This window comes from Coturnix japonica, unplaced genomic scaffold (genome assembly GCF_054131305.1).
Source record: "Coturnix japonica strain WE unplaced genomic scaffold, WE-NBRP24 Scf074, whole genome shotgun sequence".
Taxonomy (NCBI): Eukaryota; Metazoa; Chordata; class Aves; order Galliformes; family Phasianidae; genus Coturnix; species Coturnix japonica.
This window is the reverse complement of record NW_028188977.1, coordinates 56,389-77,714: the sequence shown is the minus strand read 5'-3', so window position 1 is coordinate 77,714 and position 21,326 is coordinate 56,389. Positions and strand designations below refer to the sequence as shown.

The window sequence follows — 21,326 nt, the reverse complement described above, 5'->3', positions numbered from 1 at the left end:
AGAGTGGAAGAAATCCAAGAAAAGCCGGGTTAGAAAGGAAGAAAACCAAGAAAAGCAGGGTTAGAGCGGTAGAAAACCAAGAAAAGCAGGGTTAGAGCCGAAGAAAACCAAGAAAAGAGGGGTTAGAGCGAATGAAAACCAAGAAAAGACGGGTCGGAGCAGATGAAAACCAAGAAAAGCAGGGTTTGAGTGGAGGAAAACCAAGAATAGCAGGGTTAGAACGGAAGAAAACCAAGAAAAGCAGGGTTAGAGCAAAAGAAAACAAAGAAAAGCATGGATAGAGCGGAAGAAAACAAAAAAAAGCAGGGTTAGAGTGCAAAAAAAACACAAGAAAAGCAGGGTTATAGTGGAAGAAAACCAAGAAAAGCAGGGTTGGAATGGAAGAAAAATAAGATGTGGTAAGGAGTGATATTGGGATCAGACATTAACAGTATCAGCTGAGAGGATCTGCTCCTTATGGGGTGATGGGGTGATATTGGGGATCAGACATAACAGTAACTGCTGGGAGGATCTGCTCCTTATGGGGTAATATTGGGTGTCGGGCAGTAACAGTAACTGCTGGGAGTATCTGCTCCCTGTTTATGGGATGCTGGGGAGTGAACTGGGGGGTAACATCAAGGGGTGACACTGCTGTGAGCAGTGAAGGTGTTGGTTAATGTTGGGGTGATGCTGTGAAGGGATGTTGTGGTGATGTTGGGGTATCAGTGGGGGTGACATCAGGGAGTGGTGTTGAAGGAAGGCAGAGGGGTGACGTGGAGGGGAGGTGATGGGTGTGACAGCAGTGGATGGTGGGGGACAACGGTGATGAATGAGAGAGAGGTTCCAGTGGGGGGCGATAGTGGGGGGACAATGGTGGGGTAATGGGGGTGATGGTGATAATGGGCGTGATGGGGGTAATGGGGGTGATGGGGTTGATGAGGTTGATGGGGGTAATGGTGGGGGGCAGTGATGTGGGTGGTGTGAAGGGAATGATGGTGGTGACAGTGGAGGCCCCACACAGCCACACACAGCCACACAGAGACACATAGCGCCCCATAGAAGCCCTACAGAGTCCCATAGAAGCCCCATAGAGCCCCACAGTGCCCGATAGAAGCCCCACAGTGCCCCATAAAGCCCCACAGTGTCGCGGCACGTCGCGGGCGCCATTTTCATACTGAGGAATAGCGTCACTTCCGGCAAGGTGGATTGTGGGATATAAGGCGGCATAACGCGGCATAACGCGGCATCTGGAGATCGCCATTTTGATCATGCGCAGTAGCGTCGCTTCCGATATGGTGCATTGTGGGATATAACGCGGCATAACGAGGCATCTGGAGATCGCCATTTTGATCATGCGCAATAGTGTCGCTTCCGGTATGGTGCATTGTGGGATATAACGAGGCATAACGAGGCATCTAGAGATCGCCATTTTGATCATGCGCAGTAGTGTCGCTTCCGGTATGGTGCATTGTGGGATATAACGCGGCATAACGAGGCATCTGGAGGTCGCCATTTTGATCATGCGCAGTAGCGTCGCTTCCGGTATGGTGCATTGTGGGATATAACGAGGCATAACGAGGCATCTGGAGGTCGCCATTTTGATCATGCGCAGTAGTGTCGCTTCCGGTATGGTGCATTGTGGGATATAACGCGGCATAACGAGGCATCTGGAGGTCGCCATTTTGATCATGCGCAGTAGCGTCGCTTCCGGTATGGTGCATTGTGGGATATAACGGGGCAAGTAGCGGTCGCCATTTTGATCATGCGCATTCGCGTCACTTCCGGCAAGATGCATTGCGGGATATAACGCCTCAATCGGAGGTCGCCATTTTGTTCGCCAGCAATGGCGTCTTTTCCGGCGGAGGGGATTGTGGGATATCACTGAGACCGCCTTCTTATTTCCGGTTCCGGCTGTGGGGGGTGCAGTTCGGTTTCCGGCTGCCCGTTGCCGATGTTTCCGCCATGGGGCTGCGGGGGGTTCGGGGGTCCCGGTTGGACCCGGAAACGGCCGCTTATTTCCAACGGGAGTCACGAGCAGATGGGGGAGGAGCCAGAGGGACCCGGCGTCCCATAGAGACCCAGTGAGCCCCGTAGAGCCCCACAGGGAGCCTATAAGGATACGCGGCGCCATTTTGGGGCCAAATCCGGGTTTTTTTGGGGGGGGGTTTAGTGGTTGGGTTGCTGGGTTATGGGGCAGGTTATGGGGGGGCAGGAAGGAACGTTTTGGGGGCAAATTAAGGGATTTGAGGGCTTGAAGTGAAAGTAGGAATCAGGTAAATAGGGGCCGTCCATGAATATGAAGTATCCTGGGCTTTGGGGAATGTCAGAAGGACCAGGGGGACACGTGGACATTGCGAACACAGCTGGGACAGCACAGCTGAGACTATGGGTAGGACAATACAGCTGGAAGGGAAAGGGAGCCAAAGAAACTGGCTTTGGCTGATTGAGGAGCTGGGTCCAAGTAACCTGAGGAAGACTTCTGACTTCATCCCAACCACCACCAGAGCGAGACCCCCACTATGGACTGTGCACGCGTCAGTAGGAGGGACAGCACGGAAATGAGTTCCCAGATAAACAATGAATATGTTAATGAGTTCTCAGAAATGTGATGAATATGGATACGCTTGCTCTATAACTTTGTAACGCTGCTGCCTTTCAGGACGCATGATAGGAGGAGTGATCCCCATGTGCCGAGCGCTGAATAAACACAAACCTGCTTTATAACCTAATTCTGGTTATAGACTCTGATTCCGGACGACAGAAGGGCGTCAAATATCGGCCCCGTTGGGTCTTTTGTTCTGTTCTGATCTTCTGTTACTGCTGTGCTTCCCATCTGGTTGTGGAGGTAACACTTTGGCGATGGCACTTTGGTGATGGAGGGGGATCAATGGGGGGACAGCAGGGAGTGATGCTGGGGATGGGGGTGATGGGGGCGGGATGCTGAGGTCATGTTGGGGAGTGATACTGGGGTGTGACGTCGTTGCAGTGATGCTGTTGGTTGCAGTGATGCTGTTGGTTGCAGTGATGCTGTTGGCTGCAGTGATGCTGTTGGCTGCATTGGGTTAATGCTGGAGAGGAGCAGTTGGTGAAGCTGGGGTTACTTTGGGGAGTGAAATGGGGAGACATTGTTGATCTGACATTGTGATGTTGGGCTAAACCTGGAGCTGACCCTGCAGTGATGTTGGGAATCACTGATGTTTAACATCAAGGAGTGATGCTGGAGTGACACTGAGGGTGACATTGTTGGAGTGATGCTGGGGGTTGATACTGTGCTGAGATTGGGGTGATGCTGCAGTGATGGGGTGGGTGACACTGGGGTGATGCTGGGGTGGCACCAGGGGGTGATACTGGGGGGTGATAGTGCTGGGGTGATATTGAGGTGATAGTGCTGGGGTGATGCTGGGTTCCGGTTGGGGAGTGACTCTGGTTGGTGATTTTGGGGTGATGCTGGGTGACACTGTTCATGTGATGCTGGGGATGCACTGGTGTGAAGCTGGGGGACATTGAGGAGTGATGCTGGGGGGTGTTGTTGGTGTAATGTGGGGTGGGGATGCTGGGGTGGTGCTGAAGTGACACCAGGAGATGGTACTATTGGGGTGAAGTTGGTGGTGATGTTGGGGTATCAGTGGGTGGGTGCAATCAGATATTAACGATGTTGGAGGGTGGTTGTTGGGGTTCTGTTCCACTTGAGCTCTGGACCAGGCGCTGGCCACGCCAGTACAGCGTGCAATGGAACAAACCCTGCAGACCCTGGGCAGAATCAAAGCAGGAGAGAGGCTGCGGTGGGGTGAAAGGCAAAGTGCCCTTTGAAGCAGGGGACGCCGTGCTGGCGCTGCCTGTCACATCCACATTTTCTGAAGGGCACTACGCTTTACCCAGTGCCAGAAACACAATACACATTTGGCAGTTCCAGAATGGCAATAAAAAGCATCAGTTTTAACTCCAGTTCCACAACAGCAATACGCATGCGCCCGCTGCTGCACATTCCTGAACAAGCCCCTCAGAGACTCACAGTGCCCCCCCAGTGCCACTCGAAGCACCACAGTGCTCCTCAGTGTCCCCCAGACCCCCTGAAAGACCTTACGAGCCCCCAAACACCCTGCAGAGCCCCCGTAGCAGGGTCGGGCGCTGAGGACGCACACCAACACGCTGCATTGTGGCACATGTTTACTGCGGACACAGCGCTCAGTGCCCCCAGGCCAATGCGTGCAGGCGCTGCGCCGCGTCGCAGAGGCGCTGGCGGTACTCGAGGTGGCGGTGCATGCCGGGGGGGACGCGTTGCAGCCCCCAGCGCAGCCCCCAGCAGCCGGCGGCGATGGTTCCGGTGGAGTCGTTGTCGCCGCCGTGCAGCACGGCGCGGGCACACAGCTCTTCCCAGCTGTCCCCCGCTGCCAGCAGAGCTTCCAGGGCCACCATGGGGGCGTCGTGCCCGCTGCGCCCGGCCCAGCCCCCCAGTGCCCAGCGCACGTACTCAGCATCGCGCTCCTCCGGCGTCGGCAGAGATGGCACCTGTGGGGCGCTGCCGCCCCCCAGGAGACCCCGCGACTCCAGGTACCTGCGGGGACAGGGGGCACAATGGAGGCGGTGGGGACAATGGGGGCAATGAGGAGAACAGAGTGAATGGGGACTCTGGGGACGGTGGTGGCACTGGGGTCAATGGGGACAATATGGGGAACAGGACACAATGGGGACACGGGTCAGCAGGGACACGGGTGGCACTGGGAGCACTGATGTCCCCACAGACACCGACAGCTGCGGGTGATGTGGACGGATTCTGGCCCCTGTGTCCCACCCCCATGCCCCCATCACCCTGCTGCCCCTCACCGGCGCCAGCTGTCCCCAAAGAAGTCCCACGCAGCGGCATTGTCCTCCACGGCCACCCTTTCACCCTCCACGTACTCCCACGCCTGGGGCAGAACGCGCAGCAGCTCAGCGCCCCACACCTCGGGGGGTTCCCCGCGCACCCCCAGCGCCCCAAACAGCGCCACGGCCAACGCACCCAGGTACCCTGCAATGGGGTGGGGGTTGGGGGGGATGGGGTGAGCGCCATCCCCATATGATGGGGACCACCCCTCTCCCCCCACCCCATGGCACTCACCTGTGGGGTGGTGGTGGGTCATGCGCCCACTCTCAATGCTCACCCTAATCAGCATCGGCAACTCCTCCGGGCGTGGGTACCTGGGGGCACGGCCCACATCCCATAATACCCTGCCTCCCATAATGTCCCCCATCCAATAATGTCCCACGGCCCATAATTTCCCACAGCATGTATCCCAGGATACTCTATAATATCCCACATAATACTTCATCATGCCTCATAATATCCCATATCCCGCATCTCATAATGTCCTACACCCCACATCACCTGTCCTGCAGCATCCCATAGTACCCCATGATGTCCCTCATTCCATAATATTTCCCATCCCACCCCATCCCATAATACCTTACCCCACAGTGCCAATGTCCCCACTGCCCCCACAGCCCCGCCCCCACCTCTGCCCCATATCTCAGCCCCACACCCCCACCTCTGCCCCACTGCCGCACCCCGACCTGAGCCCTATAGCCAGGCTGCGCATGGCTGCCCCACAGCCGGTGCCGGTGGGATTGAAGGGGATGCGGTACCCCTGGGGCTCCCCGGGGCGCAGCTGCGACGTTCCTGTGGGGCAGAGCGGTGGAGGGGAGGGCAGGGGGCGCTGACCCCACAGCTTCGCCCCACAGCGCCCCACAGCGCCCCACACATACCCAGGATGCTGCTGGGTCCCGGTTTGCGGCCCTCCATGTCCCCCATGGCCGCCACGTAGCGCCGTGCCAACTCCTGCAATAGTTCATCGCCCTCCAGCCCTGGGGGGGGCAGCCCCGCTCAGACCCACACGTGTGGGGCGGGGACCCAAAGCGCCACCCGTAGCGACACCTTACACGTGTGGCTCTGCCCCCCCAGCTCCCCACTAACGGGGCTGAGACCCCCCAAACCACCCCCATCGTTGGGTTCCCGTTATCCAGCCCCACCCCACGCCGCTGGTTCTCAGCTCCCCCTCATCCCCCCCCACCCCCTGGTCTCTGTCCCCCCCATCACTCACCGCTGTTCAGTCCCTCCGCGGTCGCGAGGTGCAGGACGGTGTCGTCGCTCAGCGGCCACTCGGGGGGGCGCAGTTCGATGCTGCCCAGCCCGCCCAGCGCGCGCAGCTCGCGGTGGATGCGCGCTCCCGCGGTGCAGTACTCCCACAGCCCCGCGCGGAAACCGAGCGCGTCCCCGGCGGCCGCCAACAGCAGCGCGGCCTCGTAGCGATCGGGGGGGGGGCTGGGGGCAACGGGGGGGGGCGGTCAGGAGGGGGTTGGGGTTATGGGGGGTGGGGGGTTATGGGGTTATGGGGGGGTTATGGGATGTGGGGGGTTATGGGGTGGGGGGGGTTATGGGATGTGGGGGGGGTTATGGGGTGGGGGGGGTTATGGGGTTATGGGGTGTGGGGGGGAGGTTATGGAGTGGGGAGGTTATGGGGTGGGGGGGTTATGGGGTGGGGGAGGTTATGGGGTGGGGGGGGTTCTGGAGCTGTGTGGTTCTGGGGGCACGGTGCAGTTTTGGGGCTGGGAGTTACGGAGTCACCGTCATCCGGGGCTTTGGGGTTATGGGGGGGGGGTCGTGTGGGACTGTGGGGTTCCGGAGCGGGGCTCTGTGGGGCTATGGGGGCAATAGGGGGTTATGGGGAGCACAGCGGGGACACAGTGCGGTTATGGGGGGACACCGGGGGTTACAGGGACGTGTGTGGGGCTGGGGGGTGGTTATGGGGCAGTGGGGCTGGTTATGGGGCTGGTTATGGGGCTGGTTGTGGGGCTGGTTATGGGGCTAGTTATGGGCTGGTTATGGGGCTGGTTGTGGGGCTGGTTATGGGCTGGTTGTGGGGCTGGTTATGGGCTGGTTATGGGCTGGTTATGGGCTGGTTGTGGGGCTGGTTATGGGCTGGTTGTGGGGCTGGTTGTGGGGCTGGTTGTGGGGCTGGTTATGGGCTGGTTATGGGCTGGTTATGGGCTGGTTATGGGCTGCTTGTGGGGCTGGTTGTGGGGCTGGTTATGGGGCTGGTTATGGGCTGGTTGTGGGGCTGGTTATGGGGCTGGTTATGGGCTGCTTGTGGGGCTGGTTATGGGCTGGTTATGGGGCTGGTTGTGGGGCTGGTTGTGGGGCTGGTTATGGGGCTGGTTATGGGCTGGTTATGGGGCTGGTTATGGGGCTGGTTGTGGGGCTGGTTATGGGGCTGGTTGTGGGGCTGGTTGTGGGGCTGGTTATGGGGCTGGTTGTGGGGCTGGTTGTGGGGCTGGTTATGGGGCTGGTTATGGGCTGCTTGTGGGGCTGGTTATGGGCTGGTTGTGGGGCTGGTTATGGGGCTGGTTGTGGGGCTGGTTGTGGGGCTGGTTGTGGGGCTGGTTGTGGGGCTGGGGGCTCGTGCCCACTCACGGTGCCGTCATGGCGGTCATGGCCGGGTCGGTCCGTCAGGGGGCGCAGCGCCAGCGGGGGGAGGGGCGGCTTAAGGGGACCGCGCTGGGGGAAGGCCCGATGTGCGCCACAGCGCCCCATAGCGCCCCATAGTGCCCCATAGTGCCCCACAGCGCCCCATAGCGCCCCATAGCACCCCACAGTGCCCCATATCCCCATGGTGCCCCATATCCCCACGGTTCCTCTCCCCTCGTCCCGTCGCTCCCCGCCCTGTCCCACATCCGGGCCCTTCCTGCCCCACATTCGCATCCCGCGGTAACCATGGCAACGCCGGCAGCGCGGCCGAAGCCCTCGCGAGATCCCGCGCACGAGATCTGCGGGATCTCATCTCGCGATTTCTCGTGCGCCGTCTCGCCGGGCGCTTCCGGTTCCGGTGCGTGCGGCCATGCGGCTGCGTGTGTTGCCGGGCAGCCCCGCGGCGCTCAAGGTGGTGGCGGCCGCGCGCTCCGCCGCCGCCGCGGTGCAGCTGTGCTGGGCCCGGCCCGGAGGTGAGGCCCGACCCGGGGCCGGGGGCGGCGCGGTCCGTTCCGGGCCGGTCGGTGCCCGCGGTTCCCGTCCCCTGACGGACGCTCCGTCCCGCAGAGCCGCCGCCGTCCCCGCTGTGCGCCCCGTGGGCCCCGGCCCTGCAGCTGGAGAGCGGCGCGGTGCTGTTCTCCGCCAACGCCATCTGCCAGTGAGTCCCGCGGAGCCGCCCACATCCCCCCGGTTCCGTTCCGTTCCCTCTCCCCGGTTCCGTTCCGTTCCGTTCCCTCCCGTCCCCGTGTCCCGCAGGTTTTTCTTCCTGCAGCGCGGTGAGGAGCCCAACGAGCTGAGCACGCAATGGCTGGAGTGGGAGGCGACCGAGCTGCAGGTGGGGCCGGGCCGGGCTGCGGGGCGGGGGCTGCGGCGCGTCCCGGCCGTGACCCCCCGTAACCCCCCGTGTCCCCGCAGCCCGCCGCGCTCCAGGCCCTGTACGCCCGGCTGGTGCTCGGCAGGACCGAGGCGGCGGCGGCGCTGGGGGAAGCGCTGGGTCACGTGGAGCGGAGCTTGGCGGGGAGCGGCACCGCGTTCCTGGCCGGGGTGAGCGACGTCCCGAGCGACGGGGGGATGGTGGGAGCGGCCGGGAACAGCCGGGGCTCAGCTCCGCTCGTTGTGCTGCAGGACAAACCGTCGGTGGCGGACGTGGTGGTGTGGGCCACGTTGTTCCCTTTGCTCCGAGATGAAGCTGTTCCTGCAGGTACCAGCCGGGTGCTGCCGCTCCGCTGTGCTCCCGGGATCCTGCAGGGCTGGGAGCTGGGGAGCTGTGGGGCTGTGGGGCTGTGGAGCTGTGGGGCTGTAGGACTGTGGAGCTGTGGGGCTGTAAGGCTGTAGGGCTGTAGGGCTGTGGGGCTGTAGGGCTGTAGGGCTGTAGGGCTGTAGGGCTGTGGAGCTGTTGGGCTGTAGAGCTGTAGGGCTGTAGGGCTGTGGAGCTGTGGGGCTGTAGGGCTGTGGAGCTGTAGGGCTGTGGGGCTGTAGGGCTGTGGAGCTGTGGGGCTGTAGAGCTGTAGGGCTGTAGGGCTGTGGAGCTGTAGGGCTGTAGGGCTGTGGAGCTGTAGGGCTGTGGAGCTGTGGGGCTGTAGGGCTGTGGGGCTGTAGGGCTGTGGAGCTGTGGGGCTGTAGGGCTGTGGGGTTGTAGGGCTGTGGGGTTGTAGGGCTGTGGAGCTGTGGGGCTGTGGAGCTGTGGGGCTGTGGAGCAGTGGGGCTGTGGAGCAGTGGGGCTGTAGGGCTGTGGAGCTGTGGGGCTGTAGGGCTGTAGGGCTGTAGGGCTGTGGGGTTGTAGGGCTGTGGGGCTGTAGGGCTGTGGGGTTGCAGGTCCTACTTTATTTTTCCTACTGGATTTTAGGGGGTCAGGTGGGTGCTGGCCTGGGGGTCTCCAGCGTTGCTGGATTGGCGTCACGCTGCTTTGTGCCCCCTCCCAATGACAGCTGAGCCACTGCAGAACTGGTTCCGGAACATGACGCTCTCAGAGGCCTGCAGGAGCGCTGCCGACACCGTGCTGCTGCCTCAGCACCTGCAGGAATTCACCGCCTGCCTGCAGAAGCTGCCACGCCCGCTGCTGGATGCAGCCTCAGGCTGTAAGGTGTGGGCACGGTGCTGTGCACACCCCCCCGTCATCCCCCTCAGTGCTCAGCCATCCCCCCCTGGTGGTCCTCAGCCATTCAGCGGTTCCCTCTGCAGGAGGATGATGTGTTGGAGCAGGCGCTGACGGAGGAGGACGTGGCAGCAGCTGCCGATGCCTGGACTCGTGGTGCTGCTGCGCTGCCCAAACCGTGGCGGCCTCCGAAACCCGTGTGAGTGCCACTGTGGGGCTGGGGGGGACCCACGGCGCTCCGAGCTGCGGCGGCGCGGTCTGAAGGGCTCCATGCGGCGCAGGTTGCCGGTGGAGGGCATGAGGAACGTGCTGATCACCAGCGCGCTGCCCTACGTCAACAACGTGCCCCATCTGGGCAACATCATCGGCTGCGTCCTCAGCGCCGACGCCTTCGCCAGGTGAGCGGCCGGGGGATGTGGAGGGTGGTGACACAGGAGCCGCCGTGCCCAGCACCCGCACCGTGTCCCACCCCACCCACGTGCAGGTACAGCCGCCTGCGGAACTGGAACACGCTGTATGTGTGCGGCACCGACGAGTACGGCACGGCCACCGAGACCAAAGCGGTGGAGGAGGGGCTGACGCCGCGGGAGATCTGTGACAAGTACCACGCTGTGCACGCCGACATCTACCGCTGGTTCGACATCTCCTTCGATTACTTCGGCCGCACCACCACCCCGCAGCAGACCGTGTGAGCATCAGCGAGTGGCCCACAGGGAGGGCCTCCACTCTCCAGCACCTCCAGCTGCCGACACCTCTCTGCTTTCTCTCATCCTGCAGCATTTCACAGGACATCTTCCAGCGCCTGCAGGCCCGCGGCTTTGTGCTGCAGGACACGGTGCAGCAGCTGCACTGCGCCGCCTGCCAGCGCTTCCTGGCCGACCGCTTTGTGGAGGGCATCTGCCCCTTCTGCACCTACCAGGAGGCACGTGGTGACCAGTGTGACAAATGTGGCAAACTCATCAACGCCGTGGAGCTGAAGGTGAGCTGCAGGGGAGCGGGGCTGTCCTGCTCTGCCTGCAGGCTGCTGTGGGGCCGGGTGCCATCTGAATTGTTCTTCTCTGACAGGCTCCTCGCTGCAAGCTGTGCGGCGGCAGCCCCACAGTGCGGCCCACCCGGCACCTCTTCCTTGACCTCCCCAAGGTGAGCGTACCCCCCTGCGGGCAGAGGGAGCAGCGCTGCCCCTGTGCTTTGCTCATTACTGCGCACTGCCCGCAGCTGGAGGAGCGGCTGCAGCCGTGGCTGGAGAACTGCTGGGCCACGGGGAACTGGACGGCCAACGCCCGCTACATCACGCGCTCCTGGATCCGCGACGGGCTGCGGCCGCGCTGCATCACACGGGACCTGCAGTGGGGCACACCTGTGCCTCTCGATGGCTTCCGGGACAAGGTGGGTGCTACGTGGCAAAGCAGGTGCCGGTGGGCAGCTGGGCCATGGGCTTCGGCCCCAGTCCATCCCATCCCACGTGGGGTGCACTGAGCACATCTCCCCCCCTTGCCATGCAGGTGTTCTACGTGTGGTTCGATGCTCCCATTGGATATCTGTCCATCACTGCCAACTACACAGAGCACTGGGAGCGCTGGTGGAAGAACCCGCAGCAGGTGGGGCTGGGGGTTGGGGGGCAGGGTGGGGGGACAGGGGGGCTCTGCTGACACTGAGTCCCTCTCAGGTGGAGCTGTACAACTTCATGGCCAAGGACAACGTGCCCTTCCACAGTGTTGTGTTCCCCTGCTCGCTGCTGGGCGCTGAAGACAACTACACGCTTGTCAACCACCTCATTGCCACAGGTGCTGGGAGGGTCAGGGGCCCGGGGGGAGGCCTGGGGGGTTTCCGTGCTCAGAGGGATGGGGGTGGCGCACTCAGCCCCGGCTGCCATCATGGTGGTGCTGCTGCTGAGCCTGGTGTGGGGCTGTGATGCCTCTGTGGGGCTGTGACTGCTCCGTGGGGCCATCCCCTGCCTCCCCCTGCAGAATACCTGAACTATGAGGATGGGAAGTTCTCCAAGAGCCGCGGCGTGGGGGTGTTTGGGGACATGGCCAAGGACACGGGCATTGCGGCCGATGTGTGGCGCTTCTACCTGCTGTATGTGCGGCCCGAGGGCCAGGACAGTGCCTTCTCCTGGGGAGATCTTATGCTGAAAAACAACTCGGAGCTGCTGAACAACCTGGGCAACTTCATCAACAGGTGGAGTACGTCAGGGTGGGGGCCAAGCATCCATCTCTGTGCTGCTCTCACACCCATCCGTCTGTCCCTGTGTCCGCAGAGCCGGGATGTTTGTCTGCAAGTTCTTTGATGGTGCGGTGCCCCCCATGGTGCTGACTCCGGGTGACCACCGGCTCTTGGCTCGTGTCACCATGGAGCTGCGGCAGTACCACCAGCTGCTGGAGAGGGTCCGGTGTGTGGCTGCAGGGCTGGGCTCGGGGTGGGGGTTGGGCACCCCCCAAGCAATCACTGATCCCCTCTGTCTGTCCATCCGTCTGTCTGTCCATCCCCCCCAGCATCCGTGATGCTCTGCGCTGCGTTCTCAACATTTCCCGCCACGGCAACCAGTACATCCAGGTGAACGAGCCCTGGAAGCGCATCAAGGGTGGCGAGGAAGACAGGTAGAGGGGGAAAGCACGTGGGGTGGGGGTGGATGTGGGGCCAGGACCTGGTGCCCATGTGGGCCTTGTGCCCCACAGGCAGCGTGCTGGCACCGTGACTGGTGTGGCAGTGAACGTGGCGGCGCTGCTGGCTGTGCTGGTGCAGCCCTACATGCCAGCAGTCAGTGCAGCCATCCAAGCACAGCTCTGCGTGCCCCCGGAGTGCTCAGTGCTCAGCCACGTCTTCACCTGCACACTGCCGCCCGGCCATCGTGTGGGCACGGTATGGGGGGCAACATGGGGGGTTGGAGGGGGGGGGGGTCCTACAGTGCTCAACCTGCTTCTCCTTTGGCCCCAGGTGAGTCCACTCTTCCAGAAGCTGGAGAGTGAGCACATCGATGCCCTCCGCAAGCGCTTTGGAGGAGGGCAGGTGAGTGGGGGCTGCTCAGCCATGGCATTCCCTCCTCCCTCTGCCTGTCCTGGTCCTCCTTCCCACCATTCCAGCCACAAGCATTTATTTCTCCATCTTGGTGCTTCTTCATCCCTCTGCCTCGGCACCTTGTTGTCCCTCTCCTGTCTCCTCTGTTTCCCCTTCTTACCCAGGCAGTGCTCCTCTGCCATGGCATCTCCTCCCTCTCCCTCTTCCAGTTCTTTTTCCTGCCGGTCCTTCCCTGGCCTCCAGGACCCCTGTAGCTCCCCTCAGCACAGACATCTCTCTCTCTCTCTCTCTCTCTCTCCTTCCTCAGGCAAAGCCCCCCAATCCCCCTGCACAGTCAGATCCCCCCTCGGTGCCAGGCCTGGCTCCCACTGACCCAAACCGCATCCAGGAGCTGACAGAGCAGGTGGCCGAGCAGGTGAGTGTGGGCAGTGAGCAGCCCCAGCCCCCCCCCCGTTCCCCCTCCCCATCCCCCCCAGCCCTCACCCCGCTCTGTCCCAGGGTGACTGTGTGCGGCGGCTGAAGGCGAGTGGTGCAGACAGAGCGCGCATCGACAGCGAGGTGGGCAAACTGCTGGCACTGAAGCGGGAGCTGGCGCTGGCCCAGAACAAGAGCCCTGACACCCCCAGGGGCAAAGGGAAGAAGTAACACAACGGGCCGTACTGAGACGAGTGTAATAAAACAGATGCTGTACAAAGGTGCTGTAAGTCCTTGCTGTGGGGCTGCCCCCCAGGTGCCGGCTGTCCCATCCCATCCCATTAAGTGCGGCGGAGGCTGAGGACGCGCTCGATGAGGGCAGCCCGTGCCCGCTGCACCTCTGAGCTCAGCCGCCCGACCTCGGCCCGCAGCCACTCGTTGTGGGCACTGAGCTGCCGCAGCCGCTGCTCGCTCTGCTGCTCCCCCCCCCCACGCTTCCGCTTGGCCCCGCGCCCCACAGGCCGCCCCTCAGCCTGCGCGGGGGGTGACATGGGGGGCTGGGGGGGCTCCGGCACGGTGCTGTCCGTGCTGTCCGTGCCCAGCAGCTGCAGCAGCTCCGTGCTCAGCGCCTCGTCCAGCTCGCAGCACACGGGGGCTGTGGCTGCACCCCACGGCGGGGCCGGCTCTTCTTCCTGCAGGGACACACGAGGTAAGTGGTGACGGGGCTCCGTCCGTCCGCTGTCCTGGAGGGCGCCCCGCGCTGCTCACCTGCTGTGCCCCCCCAGGCCCGGGGGGCTCGAGGGGCTCCGCTGCCACCAGCAGCTCCTGCAGCTCCTGCAGCTCCAGGAACCAGGCGGGCAGCTCATCGGGGGGCGGCTCCCCGGCGGCCGCCATTGGCGATGGGGACACGCGGGGATGTAGAGACACAGCGATGGGGGGGGGCAGGACGGGGCTGTGCCCCCTGCGGCCCGCGGCGCTCACGTGTGCTGCCCTACGAGGCCGCTCTTCCTTCTCGATGCCTGCGGGGCAACAGCGGGGTCCGCGTGCGCCGGGCAGAGCGGAGGGACCCGGGAACACGGGGGAGCTGCCCCCCCCCCCCCAGCCTCCATGGACCGGAGCCCCCTCCCGGGATCCCCCCCCCCCATCCCGCCCCTTTGCAGCCCCTCCCCCTGGAGCCCCCGCCCCGGAACCGCAGCACAGAAACCTCCCCCTGCAGGACCCGCAGCCCCGCCCTGGGCTCCCCGGGACGCGTCTGCCCGCAGCCTTGGAGCCCCCCCCCTCCAATGGGAATCCCCCCGCCCCCCCCCCGTACCTTCCTGCCCGGTCCCGGCTCCCCGCAGCCCGGCCCCGCCCGCAGCGCCCGGTTCATCCTACACCGCATCGTGCTCCGCCGTTCAGCCGCTCTGCGCCGCCCCCGCCGCCGACAGCCCCTTTTATAACCCCCGCATGACGCAAAGCTGCGCCATCTGCGGCCAATCAGCGCTCCGCAGCGCGGCGACGTCACGGAGAAGCGAGCCAATGAGAGCGGAGGGGCGGGGCGAACGGCAGGGTGATGCAAGGGTCGGAAAGCGCGAGCCGCCGGGCCGCCAGGGGGCGCTGTGCCCATAGGGGGCGCTGTGCCGGCAGGGGGCGCTGTGCCGATAGGGGGCGCTGTGTCGGTAGGGGGCGCTGTGCCCATAGGGGGCGCTGTGCCCATAGGGTCGCTGTGCCGGTAGGGGGCGCTGTGCCCATAGGGGGCGCTGTGCCGGTAGGGGGCGCTGTGCCCATAGGGGGCGCTGTGCCGGTAGGGGGCGCTGGGTGGGGTCATGTTTGGGTTTGAGGTCGGGTTCTGGTTCTGGGTGGGGTTGTGGTCGCTCTCAGGGTCACCCTTTGCGTGGCCGTTCACCGTTACTATTGACCCTTCATTATTCAGACACGCTTTGCTCTGTCCCGGACTCCGCTCTCTCGATAGGGTCGATCCGGGTCCCATTCGCTCAGTGGTGACTCGCTCTCGGTTCCGTCTCTCTCCGCCCATCCCTACTCCCCCCGTATCCTCCGCATCCACCGGCTCACGGCTCCTCCCCCGGTTCCGCCGGGCGGCGCATCCTCCAGCGCGGTGAATGTCAGCAGCGTCTGCTGCACGAGGCAGCGCACGGCCGGCTCCGAGTCGTCCCTGGCGCCCTGCAGGGCTGCGGCGGAGCGGGGCCGTGTCGCCACGTGGGTCCCGCGCGGCACGTTCCGGTGCGGGGCTGCGGGGGGGGGTCTCACCTTCCCGGATGTCCAGCGCCACCTGCGGGTTCTCGTTCCTCAGCTTCCGCCCCATCATCCCTGCGCACACAGCCGCTGTCAGCCTGGAGCCCCCAGGGAGACCCGCAGAAACCCCGCGGTACCAACAGCGCCTTCGTCAAACACGGCGACCCTGCAGCGTCCCAGGGACCCTGTGGTTCCCCAGTGACACCCGTGGTGCCCCGGTGAACCCCCGAGACCCACACAATGCCCCGACGATCCCAATGTCGCCCCAGAACCCATCGGTTCCTCATTGACCCGCCAGCCCCCCCCCGCTCACCGACCCCGCAGCGCTCAGCCGGAGGGATGGGGACCCCTCGGGGCCGGGACCCACCCAGGAAGCGCACGGCCGCCTCCCTGACGGGCGCCTGGGGGCTGAGCAGGTGCAGCACGGTCTGCTTCAGGTACTGCTCCAACACTCTGCCCCGCTTCTGAAGCTGCAGAGAACAGCACGGTGAGAACTGCAGAGCACCCCCCCCCCCCCCCCTCCGCTTCTGCAGGGGAGCAAGGAGGGTCCCGGCATAGGGGGGGGTTTGCCGGGTGGGGGTCCTTACCAGGCAGTCAGCGATCTTCCACACATCCGCCGCGCCGGCCAAGCGTTGCAGTTGCTGCCAGCCCAGGAGTTTGGCGGCGTGGATCAGAGCTTTCTGAGCGGCCTGGGGGGCAGCGACACAGGGGGAGGGTGTCGGTGGGAGATCCTGGGGGGCCACCCCCATCCCCACCCTGGGGCAGCACCACAGCCGGACCCGGTCACAGGCAAAGGGGTGGGGGGGTGGGAGGGTTTTCCTAACCTTAATGACAGTATGGGCAGGTGTGGCTGAGGAGGGGACTGGGAAGAACGTATGGGTGGATATAACGGGGGTCTGGTAACTAGAAGGGCTGTAAGAGTGAATAAGGGAGGGGGATCTGGGAGGGCTGCGTGGGTGGGGGGGGGGGGGTGCTGGTGAGACCCAGTGACCTCAGAGGCCCCTTCCAGCCTTCACAATGCAGTGACTCCATGGGGGGGGGCTGTGGTCATGCTGACTTTGTGACCCCACGAGCTGCCCCCACCTGCGCCACGTTGGGGATGTCCTCGTTCATGTGGATGAAGAGCGGCAGCAAACTCATCTTTGCCTGCGGCAGCAGCTGCTTCCTGCCCTGCGCCTCCAGCAGCAGCGCAAAGAGCTCCATGGAGCGGCAGCGCAGCTCCGCGTTGTCCTGGGAGGGGGCACAGCGCACGGGGTGGTGCTGAGCTCTGCACGGGGGGGGGGTTGTGTGCTCCTCGCTGCCCCTCACCTCGTTGAAGCAGGACAGCAGATGCACGGCCAGCTGCCCAATCACGGCTCGGATGCTGGCGGGGTGCTGCGCCGCGATGTCCCGCAGCAGCCGCATGGCCTGCAGTCTGACACCGGCCTGAATGTCCTGCAGCCACAGCAGCACGTCGGGCAGCAGCAGCTGCATCCTCCCGCAGTACAGGTCCCGCAGCCCGCGCAGCGCCAGCTCCCTGCTCTCCGCCTTTCTGCTGCGGATGTATTTCCTGAAGATCCTCCTGGCGCGGCTGTTGTTCTTGTGCTGCCCCTGGCAGCTCCACAGCTGCAGTCAGGGCCGGTCAGGGGACGGGGCTCAGCTCCCACCCCCCCGAGCGGACCCTCCCCATCCCCACACCCACCTCCGTGTAGAACGTCAAGGCGGGGACCTCCCTCCACTGCAGCTGGTGGAACTGCAGCAGCTTCTGCAGGTGGCTGAAGGTGCGGCCGCGCTGACCCCGGCAGCTCTTCAGCATCATCCTGTGGATGGGGGTAAGGCTGGATCTGGGCTGGGGTCAAGGGGACCAGAACACCCCATCCCGCCCCACAGGGGGCTCTTCCTTCTGCCCACCACACCCCGGCACCCCCAGAGCGCTGCCCCCCTTGTTCCCTACTTAATTCAGGAGGGCAGCGCTGGGGCACCATGTGGGGCAGCATGTGGGGCGCTATGGGGCAGAACGTGGGAGGGGTTGGGGCCGTACTTGGCCAGGGACTTCATGCTGCTCCGCCACGTGGCAGCGCCCAGCAGCCGTGCCCACAGGTCGTTGGTCTCCATGGAGGTGGCCAGGCCGTCCATGTCAGCGCCCCACATCAGACTGCGCGCCGCCTCCACCACCATCCTGCAGGGATGTGGGGCAGTGTGGGGTCAGCACACGGCCAGGGGTCAGCACACGGCCAGGGGTCAGCACACGGTCAGGGCTCAGCACACGGTCAGGGCTCAGCAGACCATCAGGGGTCGGTGCGGGCACAGCGGTGTCACCTGATGGTGGAGGTGGGTGCAGACGGGCTGAACGGGTCCTTCATGATGGTGGTGACCTGCAGCTGACCCAGCTCCCCCGAGGACACCACCTGGATGACGAGCGCCACGAAGAGCTCCGGGAAAAGCAGCCGCACCTGCGGGCTGTGCTGCAGGTACCGCAGCAGCTTGTGCAGCGCCGTGGCCGCCTGCAGAAAGCACCCGGACAGCGCTCAGCTCTGAGCTGCTCCCCGGTAGGGGACGGGGGGAGGGGGCGCCCCCAGGGGACCCCAAACTGACGGCCAGGGGAAGGACGCCGGCCTTGGTCTCCTGGCCCAGCGGGGAGATCTCCAGCAGACGCAGCAGCTCCTGCACCATCTTTGGCACCACGTCCACCGAGGACAGAGCCAGCTCCCACAGCTCCCATATGTCCCTGCAGCACAGGGACATCCTCAGCAGGAACCCCTCTATGAGTGGGGTGGGGGTCCTTCAATACGTGGGGTGAGGGTCTCTATGTGTGGGGTGGGGGTCCCTCTCCACAGGGGTGGGGGCAGCGCACTTTTCACAGGTGGGAGAGCAGTGCAGCAGGCTGAGTGTCAGCGCACGAGGGCTGGTGGTGGCCAACCAGGGGAAGGTGCCGCGGATGGTTCTCAGCGCCTGCTCCTCCGTGATCAGCTTCCTGCTCCTGTGAATGGCTGCCACGATGCGCTGCACCTGGGAGGGTCATGGGGACAGCAGAACTTCACTCCAGGTATCTCCAAGTCTCAAATCAGACCGATGCTGTGCAGGACAACCCAACGCAGCACGGCTTTCCTGCACCCAGCCCGACCCAACTCTAACCATCACGACCCAAACTCAGCCCCCAGCACCCAACCCAACAAAAACCCAACATCCAGCACCCAACCCTAACCCCCAGCCTCCAATTCAACCCTAATCCCACCCCCACATGCACGCAGCCCCCCAGCAAGCAGCTGCTGGTTTCTCACATCATTGGGCATGGGGTTGAAGTCGACCATCAGGACGGCCATCAAGGTGGAAGCCACCTGCGTGTTGTGGTTGCTGCAGTCCCTCATGCCCTGCAGCGCCAGGAGGATGAGGTCAGTCCTCTCTGAGGAGTGGAAGTGCTTCGCAAAGCGCTGGGGAGCAGCAAACACAGAGGAGCAGAAGGGATGTCAGCTGAGCTTCCCCCATCCCCGCAGACCCTGCGGCCAAGATCCCCAGCACAGAGATCCCTCCTGACCAGCAGAATGACTGTGGTGTTGGTGCTCCAGGAGAGGGAGAACTCGTGGTCATCTTTCCACTGCTCCTGTTTCTCCTTCTCATCCGGCTGCGCTTCCCAGCCTGGAAAGGAGAGTGAGGTGTGTGAGTGGTGGGTGCCCTGCAGGGAGCGGAACAGCTGCCCCCACCCTGAGCCGTGGGGCCGTGGGGCACCGCTCCCCAACACCAAGGGGTTCTTCACTGCGTGGAGTGGCAGCTGACGCAGCGCCATCCATGCCCGGCCCTGTGGGACGTCTGCGGTGGATGGAGGCAGACAGAGGCTGTTTCCTTACGGCTTCTCCCCAGGATAAAAGTGTAGAGGTGATGGAGGGCGCCCAAAGCGCAGTGGTGTGTTTTCTCCTCCTGGAAGGCGCAGCACAGGATGAGGGTCCCCACCAGCTGCCCCAGCACGGGCAGGCAGAGCTGGTCATAGGGGACGGGTCTGGATTGTCCCGAGTGATGAGGCTGTGAGTGGAGAGTGGAACATTGAGTGCACCCCCAGAGTGGGCAGAGCAGGGAAAAGGAGGGACAAAGAGCCCACACCGTGGGGGTCGAGCCCTTACCGTCTCCTGACAGTGAAGCACCAGGGAATGGGTCAGCTTCCAGATGCGCCCCACTGCCCTCTCGCGCGCGGCCGCGCTCTGCAGGGAGGTGAAGGGCATCAGCACCTGCGGGAAGAGGAGCCGCTGCTCTGCCCTGCAGCCCCCAGGACACCCCAGAAGGTTTTTGGGGTGGTGAGGGACACCCCTCCTCCGTGTGGCCCCCGTGGGCAGAGCTCACCTGGAAGACGTTTTTCAACTCCTCTCCAATGCTGGCGTTGTGGTGGATGAACACCAGTGTGTGCAGCATCTCATCCAGAGCCATCAGGATCTGCAGGACAGACAGAGTGGGGGGGATCAAAGGGGAGGGGGAGGGGGGGTGCACAGCAAGACCCCTCCTGCACGGCAGAGGGATCCTGCAGCTCCCAGCACCCACCTTGGAGTAAAGTTTGGTGTCCAGGTCCTGCTCTGAGGGAAGCAGGAGGATGCTCCGGAAACACACGATATAGAGCGGGATCTTCTCCTCCAGCACCCCATCCACCTTGCTGCAAAAACAGGGGCAGTGGGAGCGCGGTGCTGTGGGACGGGGAGTGGACCCCCCCCATGGGCAGCACTCTGCAGAGCAGGGGGGGGCAGTGCCAGGAGGGTCCCCCAGGATCATCCCCTGGGGCTGTGGGGCCACGCAGGCACCGCGGGGCCGTCCCGGTGTGTGTCAGTACCTGAGGGCGGTGATGGAGTCTATCGCTTGCAGCCACAGCTCGGAGCTCAGCTTCCCCCTCGGCTCCTCCGCCAGCAGCACCTGCAGCACAGCGGGACGCCCCGGCGCTCAGTGCAGCTCCGGGAGGAGCGGAGCCGCCCCCCGCCCCCCGCCGCCCCCCACCATGATGTTCTCCGCCACTTCGTTCCGGCGGCAGAAGACGCGCAGCTCCTGCGCCTTGTTCCCGGCCGCTGCGCTGTCGCAGAGGGCGCGGACGCTCCGCAGGAACTTGATCTTCTGCTCCTCGTTCTGAGGCTGACACGGAGCAGGGCGGCGTCACGGGGGGGCCCGGGGGGCTCAGCCCTCCCGCAGCTGAAATGGGTCCGGGGGGGGATGGAGAACCGTCACCTCTGTGCTCCGGGCAAAGGCCTCGATGTTGTCCATCGCGTAACGCCCCACGGCACACATGGGCAGCCCAGAGGGGTCCAAGGGGGGAGCTGGAATTGGGGGCAGAAGGATGGAATTAGAGTTGGGTTTAGGGTTGTGGTTATGGTTAGGATTGAGGTTGGGGCTGGGTCAGTGTTAGGGTTAGGGTTCTGGGTAGTGTTAGGATTGAATTTGGGGTTGGGGTTAAAGTTAGGGTTACAGTTGGGGTTGGGGTTAGGATTAAGGGTTGGGGTAGAGGAGCCCAGAACAGAGAGTGGAGAGGAGGGGACTCTGCCCTCTGCCGCCCCATGCCGCCCCATGCTGCGCTTTGGATGCTGCCCCCCAGCCCTGTGGGTTCCCTCACTCACCAGGTGGCACAGCACGGGGCTCCTGGGGGGGGTCGTCCTTCTTGTCCTCCATGGGGCAGGAGGGGTTTTTCTCCTCCATGGCAGAGGATGAGGGCTGAGGTTGGGGGTCGGCCATGACCTGGGCAGCCACGAGCACAGAGAAGCGCGGCGGTTTGACCTGAGTTTGCATTGCTGGCCTGCTGTCATCAGCGAAGTGAGGGGCACAGCGCCAGCACCGCTGGACATGGGGGGCAGGGGGACGCCCCACTGTGACCCGCTGCCCCACCCACATGAGTTCCACAGTCTGTGCTGGGGAATCTATAATTACGATGGGCATCTCATTGTAATTCATTCATTAAATCATCAGAAAGAGGGCAATGGATGCAGTTTCCAGAATGAGAAAATGAAAAACATTCACTCCCACCAGGTGCTCTGGGCCCAGCTCTTTGCTGACCATGGCCAACAGTTGGAGCACTGGGCCCGGTGCTGGGTACCCCAGGGCAGAGTGGGAACTGCTGGGAGAGACCCCTGGGGACACAGGGCTGGT

At 63.8% G+C, this 21,326-nt stretch overlaps 3 protein-coding genes and 1 long non-coding RNA gene across 25 annotated transcripts; 2 read left to right on the top strand and 2 right to left on the bottom strand.

The window, feature by feature from the left end:
* The first annotated feature begins 1,897 nt into the window (after positions 1-1,897).
* On the top strand, positions 1,898-2,708 carry LOC146751566 (uncharacterized). The gene is made up of 2 exons (XR_014941355.1): positions 1,898-2,060; positions 2,639-2,708. It is a non-coding gene; the product is annotated as an uncharacterized LOC146751566 (long non-coding RNA).
* A 680-nt stretch (positions 2,709-3,388) lies between these two features.
* Positions 3,389-7,739, bottom strand: LOC107325783 (ADP-ribosylhydrolase ARH1-like). Of its 7 annotated transcripts, XM_085534066.1 has the most exons (7): positions 7,427-7,695; positions 6,057-6,277; positions 5,722-5,820; positions 5,530-5,635; positions 5,078-5,157; positions 4,804-4,987; positions 3,895-4,534 (listed from the first exon to the last, which is right to left on the bottom strand). In XM_085534066.1, exons 1-7 carry the CDS (start codon positions 7,444-7,446, stop codon positions 4,165-4,167), a joined length of 1,080 nt encoding a protein of 359 aa, XP_085390192.1. In that variant the 5' UTR covers positions 7,447-7,695; the 3' UTR covers positions 3,895-4,164. The 7 variants fall into 7 exon arrangements, 5 of the variants coding, with proteins under 5 accessions (XP_085390193.1, XP_085390190.1, XP_085390192.1 ...); XR_014941353.1 differs by lacking the exon at positions 5,530-5,635 and having other exon boundaries at positions 7,428-7,739; XR_014941354.1 differs by lacking the exons at positions 5,078-5,157; positions 5,530-5,635 and having other exon boundaries at positions 4,804-4,886; positions 7,428-7,739.
* Positions 7,740-7,821: 82 nt separating this feature from the next.
* On the top strand, positions 7,822-13,287 carry MARS1 (methionyl-tRNA synthetase 1). 10 transcript variants are annotated; one of them, XR_014941351.1, is made up of 21 exons: positions 7,822-7,953; positions 8,048-8,138; positions 8,237-8,315; positions 8,396-8,524; positions 8,606-8,681; positions 9,409-9,558; positions 9,639-9,774; positions 9,857-9,973; positions 10,060-10,263; positions 10,353-10,554; positions 10,641-10,715; positions 10,791-10,961; positions 11,078-11,173; positions 11,242-11,359; positions 11,543-11,761; positions 11,836-11,967; positions 12,071-12,175; positions 12,254-12,437; positions 12,513-12,584; positions 12,901-13,008; positions 13,092-13,287. XR_014941351.1 is itself a non-coding variant. In XM_085534056.1 (21 exons), exons 6-21 carry the CDS (start codon positions 9,544-9,546, stop codon positions 13,236-13,238), a joined length of 2,073 nt encoding a protein of 690 aa, XP_085390182.1. In that variant the 5' UTR covers positions 7,822-7,953; positions 8,048-8,138; positions 8,237-8,315; positions 8,396-8,524; positions 8,606-8,681; positions 9,409-9,543; the 3' UTR covers positions 13,239-13,287. The 10 variants fall into 10 exon arrangements, 8 of the variants coding, with proteins under 8 accessions (XP_085390182.1, XP_085390179.1, XP_015742471.1 ...); XR_014941352.1 differs by having other exon boundaries at positions 9,409-9,563; positions 9,662-9,774; XM_085534056.1 differs by having other exon boundaries at positions 9,662-9,774; positions 11,543-11,756.
* LOC107325782 (maestro heat-like repeat-containing protein family member 7) lies at positions 13,251-21,272 on the bottom strand. 7 transcript variants are annotated; one of them, XM_085534042.1, is made up of 21 exons: positions 20,801-21,239; positions 20,415-20,503; positions 20,190-20,321; positions 20,029-20,108; positions 19,746-19,854; positions 19,551-19,640; positions 19,334-19,438; positions 19,064-19,235; positions 18,754-18,854; positions 18,500-18,649; positions 18,073-18,227; positions 17,814-17,946; positions 17,538-17,722; positions 17,260-17,397; positions 16,921-17,038; positions 16,548-16,844; positions 16,323-16,469; positions 15,827-15,928; positions 15,553-15,709; positions 14,320-15,314; positions 13,251-13,699 (listed from the first exon to the last, which is right to left on the bottom strand). In XM_085534042.1, the coding sequence occupies exons 1-21, from the start codon at positions 21,129-21,131 to the stop codon at positions 13,349-13,351; spliced, it is 4,137 nt and encodes a 1,378-aa protein (XP_085390168.1). In that variant the 5' UTR covers positions 21,132-21,239; the 3' UTR covers positions 13,251-13,348. The 7 variants fall into 7 exon arrangements, with proteins under 7 accessions (XP_085390168.1, XP_085390169.1, XP_085390172.1 ...); XM_085534046.1 differs by lacking the exon at positions 13,251-13,699 and having other exon boundaries at positions 14,895-15,175; positions 15,255-15,314; positions 20,801-21,272; XM_085534048.1 differs by lacking the exon at positions 13,251-13,699 and having other exon boundaries at positions 14,895-15,175; positions 15,255-15,314; positions 15,607-15,709; positions 20,801-21,272.
* Between the last annotated feature and the right edge of the window lie 54 nt (positions 21,273-21,326).

Coding starts and splice junctions, on each gene's coding strand:
- LOC107325783 (XM_085534064.1), bottom strand. CDS start 7,714: ATGCGAATGTGGGGCAGGAAGGGCCCGGATGTGGGACAGGGCGGGGAG. Junction 6,278..7,427: donor CATGACCGCCATGACGGCAC/CGTGAGTGGGCA, acceptor CGTTGCCCCCAG/CCCCCCCCCCGATCGCTACG. Junction 4,535..6,056: donor CGCGGAGGGACTGAACAGCG/GTGAGTGATGGG, acceptor CTGTCCCCGCAG/GTACCTGGAGTCGCGGGGTC.
- MARS1 (XM_085534051.1), top strand. CDS start 7,851: ATGCGGCTGCGTGTGTTGCCGGGCAGCCCCGCGGCGCTCAAGGTGGTG. Junction 8,682..9,408: donor AGATGAAGCTGTTCCTGCAG/GTACCAGCCGGG, acceptor TCCCAATGACAG/CTGAGCCACTGCAGAACTGG. Junction 10,264..10,352: donor ACCACCCCGCAGCAGACCGT/GTGAGCATCAGC, acceptor CTCATCCTGCAG/CATTTCACAGGACATCTTCC.
- LOC107325782 (XM_085534042.1), bottom strand. CDS start 21,131: ATGAATTACAATGAGATGCCCATCGTAATTATAGATTCCCCAGCACAG. Junction 19,641..19,745: donor ACACCAAACTTTACTCCAAG/GTGGGTGCTGGG, acceptor TCTGTCCTGCAG/ATCCTGATGGCTCTGGATGA. Junction 17,947..18,072: donor TGCTCTCCCACCTGTGAAAA/GTGCGCTGCCCC, acceptor CCTGTGCTGCAG/GGACATATGGGAGCTGTGGG.